The sequence below is a fragment of the Melampsora larici-populina genome (assembly GCF_000204055.1).
Source record: "Melampsora larici-populina 98AG31 unplaced genomic scaffold MELLAscaffold_35, whole genome shotgun sequence".
NCBI classification, from domain to species: domain Eukaryota; kingdom Fungi; phylum Basidiomycota; class Pucciniomycetes; order Pucciniales; family Melampsoraceae; genus Melampsora; species Melampsora laricis-populina.
In genome coordinates, this window is record NW_006768799.1 from 695,134 (window position 1) to 701,133 (window position 6,000).

At 38.4% G+C, this 6,000-nt stretch overlaps 2 protein-coding genes across 2 annotated transcripts in view; one reads left to right on the top strand and one right to left on the bottom strand.

Annotated features, from left to right (window-relative positions):
* Positions 1-2,851: 2,851 nt before the first annotated feature.
* On the top strand, positions 2,852-5,198 carry MELLADRAFT_65579 (uncharacterized protein; the record flags this gene model as incomplete). Its single annotated transcript, XM_007413173.1, has 5 exons — positions 2,852-3,449; positions 3,535-3,603; positions 3,677-4,357; positions 4,442-4,874; positions 5,006-5,198. The coding sequence occupies 5 exons, from the start codon at positions 2,852-2,854 to the stop codon at positions 5,196-5,198; spliced, it is 1,974 nt and encodes a 657-aa protein (XP_007413235.1).
* Positions 5,199-5,616: 418 nt separating this feature from the next.
* Positions 5,617-6,000, bottom strand: part of MELLADRAFT_109277 (uncharacterized protein) — a gene marked incomplete at both ends in the record, with an annotated part of 1,303 nt that continues 919 nt past the window's right edge. Inside the window, one exon of the mRNA XM_007413235.1 lies at positions 5,617-5,739. Within this exon, the coding sequence (XP_007413297.1) occupies positions 5,617-5,739 (123 nt within the window). The remainder of the gene's footprint in view (positions 5,740-6,000) is intronic.

A 6,000-nucleotide genomic window follows, 5' to 3' on the forward strand; every position in this document is an offset into this window, starting at 1 on the left:
CTTCAAAATGCTTTTTTTCCCTGCATAGTTGAACTTCTGAGCCTTGCATCCAAGGTGGAGTTTGGACCTTGTCTTCAAATCATGGTATGGTATCCAAATCTTGTCATCTTTCAGATTCCCTGGTGGGAACATGATTGATAGAAGAATGGAGAATCAAATCATTTTGCACAGTACATCTGAGCCATAAAGCATATGCTACATATGTGCAAACATCTGAATAAATCCTTAGCTATCAGCTACATACAAGTCCACTCAGCTATCTGCTCATCTAGATAAGAAAACCACATGTGATACATGCTGTAGCTTTTTTCAGATTGAGACACACATTCCAAAACATTAGCTGTGTTCGAACCTAACCCAGTTGCACAAAAACCCATTACACCCAGTTGACTTTTTGGCTGGAAGCTGTCAAGAGCTGTCAATAGATACACAAAGATACCACCAAAATCACAACACTGGGTATACCGGGTTTTTGTGTCCACCGGGTTAGGTTTGAACACAGCTATTGACTACATATATCACAATGGCTACTCAGGATATATTCATGGAGCTTTTTAACAGTAGCAGAAGGGGAGGACCCATCTTGCCATCTGGGAACCTCTTTGATGCTGGCAGTAGATCTACTATGTCCACAAATCTAGTTATTTAACTTCCTCAACTTGAACCGGTCAGTCATAAAACCCACTACCCAAAATTGGATCAGTGCATCACTTCACATCCAAACCAAAAAAACACAATATCTGATTTTTGCATCTGGAAGTATAAGTTTGACCCTTTTCCAAAAACCAAAGAAATTCATTGAAGATCAAGCCTTGATTTTTCAACCCTTTGTTGCCTAATCATCTATTCACTTCTTTCATTTTCAGATTGTTATACTTGGCAGAGAAGTAAAGTAAAAAAAGCAAGCTTTGAAAGTACAAACTGTCATTCTACTTTTTGCTCAATTATGATTCACACCTTTACCTACAATGCTGAATTGACAATGATCATCAAATGATTTTTCTTCAGAAATAATTTTTCCATACTAAAACCATGAAATCAGTTCATTGTCCTTCCACAATTACATTTTTGGTATTCATACCTGTTGTAGCTTTGACTTGGGTTTTGAAATGGATCAAAAAACAAATCTAAACCTTTAGAAGTAGGTTTTTAATTCAAGATGGGATGAACTTCATGATAATGCAGGTTTGTTTTTTGTCAAAAAAGAACATTATCATTCCTTGCTGCAAACCTTTTTCAATCTAAAATAACTTCATCATTTCTTCTACATTACTATCTTTTGTTTGGAGTTTGGATTTTGGAGTTGTTCTATGAAATAAAAAATAATGTCTCCAAATTTCCAAGGGGAACACCAGGTAGAAGTCCTGCATGAGACCGTGTCAGGATGTCCCGCCCTATGCAAAACAAGAGGATATCCCAAATGTATCTGGATGTCTCCATGGTGCATCTCTACAAGAATTTGCCCCATGGTGTACACAAAAAATCCAACAAGATTGTCCAAAATTCATACACTCTTGAATTGTATGTAGTTCAACTTTCACAGATATTGGGTATGTGAAATCCATACATCCACACTATCACCCTCTCTGTAAAAAATAATGAATGCATATGGTACCTCTCAGACCCTCATGTTAAAAAAACTCAAAAACTCATTCCCTTGCATTGGTGGGAATTGACAGAGATCACAGGTGTCCTGCTGTGGTGCTACCTCCGGTGGGAAACATGGAAATATTCTTATTTTGCAGGATTCATAGGATCCTCTGCAGAGTAAGCTCTGGAGGATAAAGACATGTAAAAAAGCCATACCGTAAGGCTCAAAGCAGCGGTGACTAAAAGCGTGAAGGTCAAAAGATTTTGATCTGACAGGTTTTGAAGCATTTTTTGTGGTTTCTTATATTGGTTTGTGAACCACTGAGCACATTCATAAAATGCATCAGATATGCAGTACAATGTAAGAACTTTGAAACATGACCCCAAAAGGAGAATTGAACTTACTGGCCTCATCCTATGATTAATATGTACTCTTTTTGCCAAAACATAATCTTGTCAAACTCTTATGTATTGTCCTACAAAAAGGGTGGTGCCTACTGTGTGATATACCATCATAGTAATACGTTGTGGCATCAATGTGGTTGAACCTGGAAAACACTTCACGAGATCATGTAACCAAAAGTGAAGTATGACACAGTCTATTCTGTTGCTTAATGTATATTTACATACTTACATATTCACGTATCAAAGTGACGGACAAGGGATGTTGGAAGTGAAGGTGTGAAATTGGTGGGGATTGACTTTTTTTTGCAAAAAGATTCGTTGCCGCAGTGGTCAAAAAGGTCAAAACCAACTAAAAAGTGTTTTTACAGGTTCTGTATTCCCTGTATTCTCAAATTTAGCAGAGAAACAAAACTCGATTAAAAACAAAACCAGATTTTGTACCATGATGCGCATTCAGGAATAAACGTTCATTCTCAAATCGGCTGTAGATGGGTACTTGAATCTCGTCTCGTATGCCTTCAATCGAGCACGATAGCTGAAAGTCAATCTACTGTGGCAGGTTTCTACGCAATCTCTAGCGATAACGCAACATATTCGACAGTCCCGCCTTCACCATTCATATGCGCCCCGTACCTCATCAATACACGGCTCCTTACCGTTTGCTAAGTCACTTACGAGAGTGATATGATCTCATATTATGCAGTTCGAACTTGTGTGGCTCAAAGCGGCAACACGTCTTGTGATGATTTACCTACGATAAAGTTTTCCATATTTTTGTAAAAAGGATAAAATAAGCTGATGAAGATCAACTTTGGTTGTTATAAATTTTGTTTGCTAGCTACCATCCGCAATTAAAATGATGATGTGGAACTCTCAGCTGTCATTCTATCCGGTCATATTGTCCATTCTTCCGTCTCTTTACTCTCTTCCGACCGAGGAACTGCTCCTGGGATCTTACCATGCATTTGGTCAAGGTGGGGAGCCGGGGTCGTCGCTATCCAAAGGCGCAGGAATCAAGATCCACACCAATCAAGAAGTTAAAATTGAGATTCCCAAGAGAGAAATAACTGAGTCTTTCAAAGGAGTTTTTCCAAAGCACAACCATCGAGTCAAAGTCGCCACACCCTGGCAAATATACTATGAAGTTGCTGAAAAAGCTTCTCGAGCATCCGTTTTTCCTCAGGTCAAGAGATTGGCTGAGAGCGTGCTCAAATTGGGGTCGGATTTGAACAATATCCCAGACGGTTCTCAAATTCATACGGCAATTACCCGGGATATCATTGATCTTGCTCGTAGTGTAATTCGAAATGAAGTAACAAATGAAGCAGAAAGAATCTGGGCTCTTGGTATATTCTCATACCTAAACCCTCATATCCACGTGTCTACTCCAGTTACCTGGAAGGACGAGCACTTGAGTAGACCTCGTGAAGATCTTCAATTATTTTTGCTGAAAGGTAAGATTCCTTAACAAAATGACTCTCCGAGGAAATATATGAAGTCCAACTCCGAGGATCTTTTGAAATGTATCACGATTGATAGATCACAACTTGAAGAAAGTCGTTCATAAAATCTGGTCAAGCTCTCCTTCAAAAGCCAAACCATCAGAATGTAAGTGGTGCCTTGAGTTATTTTGTAGATGTATTTAACTCTATCTTACTTATCGTCTTGATCTCTATCTTAGTGATTTCAGAAACCATGCAAAGGGAATCATCAATAAGCTTTATCCAAAAAGAATTAGACAGCACTTCACATGCCCCTTCGAAAGACTTCAGTGAGATTTACCTTAGTTTTATCAATTTGAGGTCTCCAATCTGTTGGGATCGTCTTTCAACATTTAAAAAGATGATCTTATCATTTTTGTCCAAACCTATAATAAGTTCCGAACGCGAAGAAGTATTTGATGAAGAGAAAAATGTGATCAGACTACTATTATATTTAGAAGAACATCATTACATCGGCTTTCGAGATTTCAACGCCTTGATCAAAAACAAAGATATCTGCCCGAGGATTCTGCATAGTGATATCGAGATCCAACTTTCAGATAATCGACTAGCTTCAGAATTCAAGCTACTTTTGAAAAAGTTCCAAAACTCAAAGGATCTCGAAGTATCTCATATAACTCAAATATTAAGAGTCAAATCCATTTCATCTCAACAGTTGAAAAGATTTATAAGAGTTTTAGATGCACTCTTTGAAAGTAATGAACATTTATTCAAATCTATGGCTCTTCAACTGAATGATCATCCTAAAATGATTCCAGATCTCGTAAAGATCTTGCCCAATTTTTTACCAGATCGCACAGTTGAAATTTACTCTCTCTGGGATCGACCAAAAGAACTTAAGACATTGGTCTTGAGAAAACGTGAGTCACATTGAAATTCAGATTACTAAAGATGAAATAAGACTAAAATATATGGATCTATCGTATTCTTTTAACCGATTCTAGAGGAAGATCAAATAGCAGAAAAACATCGCAACCATCTTGCAGATACTTTGATCTCCAATAGAGTCCTTTCGACTGCCGAGGCTGGAAAAGGCTTGAAAGTCCTAACTTGGAACTTTGCAACTCCAAGAGGCATAGAATTGACCAAAATCTTACACGACATATTCAAGGTTGTGTCTCGAAGGTTTACTGCAAAGGACTTCAGATTGAAGAACGAATTGATAGAATATATCCTTCACCTTATTTCACTCAAAAATGATGATAAAAGACCATTTTGGTATCTTCCAGTAGAAGATAAGGCATTGAGAAATGCTAATAGGTTCAATGAACTTATAGGACCTTTTTTAAAGAAATCAAAGAATTTCTTCAACATCCTTCTTGGAAACAAAACTGTACCATTGAGGAATTCAGGGAATCTCTCGGTGTACTTGAACAGGTAAGATATGTAATTCTTCAAGAGGGAAACAGAAAGAAGAAAATGTACTGACTGAAGGATTTCATACCTTCAAAGATCCTTTCACCTTTGTGTAGAAAGAATGGTTTGATACTTTAGAGGCAACGGTGCAGTCGAGCCAAAGCGAAGGTCTGGAATCTCGAGGCTAACTCCGACGTTCTCTTCTTTGCCAGAATAGCTTCTCCATCCCAAGAGATGATTGCATTGTTTTCAGATTTTGGATCCTCACTTTACACTTATGATACACGCCATTTTCTTCCTGATTATACACAATGTCTTTTCGCCATCCAAATCCCAATAACTTGAAAGATAAAGTGTTTTAGAATAGGATATATGAGAAATCTTCAAAGATCTTTTTTCTTCATTTCTTATCTTTTGTCAACTCATTGTTCTTGAAACTCACTTGAAGTCTTCCAGGCAAGCAGCAAAGACAAACAATCCTACAAATACCTCTGCTGTGGTAGTTTTCCTTAGAAATCACTCTTTTTGCAAAGATCTTATTCAACCTAACTTGCAATGGGAAGTAGTTTAAGTATATTGTACAACGGCAGAAAGCCGTTGCTTGAGGTTTTATTTAGTAGCTCCTGTCTTTCGGAGCATTCTTTTGGAGTTTGCTTTTTGAGCCCTCCACACCACCACAAATCTTACAGAGAATGACGCAGGAATTGAAATGGAAATTAAACACGTATGAACCTAGAACCCAAATATTCAAGAAAAATATATACTACGGCATGATGCTGAGGCTATCTGGATCGAGAGAGGCCTCGTCACTAGCTCTGAACGTCGAACTCCCGATACTAGTCAGGTGTAAGTGAACATAATTTGCTTGACAAAATGCCTGATGGACCTATTTCAAAGGTTGTTATCATTAGTTAGGGTAACCTTCAGAAAGCGTGATGAATAGAGAGCAGGTAAAAAGTGGATCCCGCGTGGTATTGACGGGGCAGAAGTGGCATAGCAGTGCGAAAAGACAAGTGGGTGAAGAGATCAGACCTACTTGATCAAAGAACACGGAGCTGTGACTGTGGGGGGGTTTGGTTTGGGCGAAGGCAAGGCTTGAAGTGCTTCCAGCCCGCTTGATAATTCCGAAAGAGCAGACGACACAATT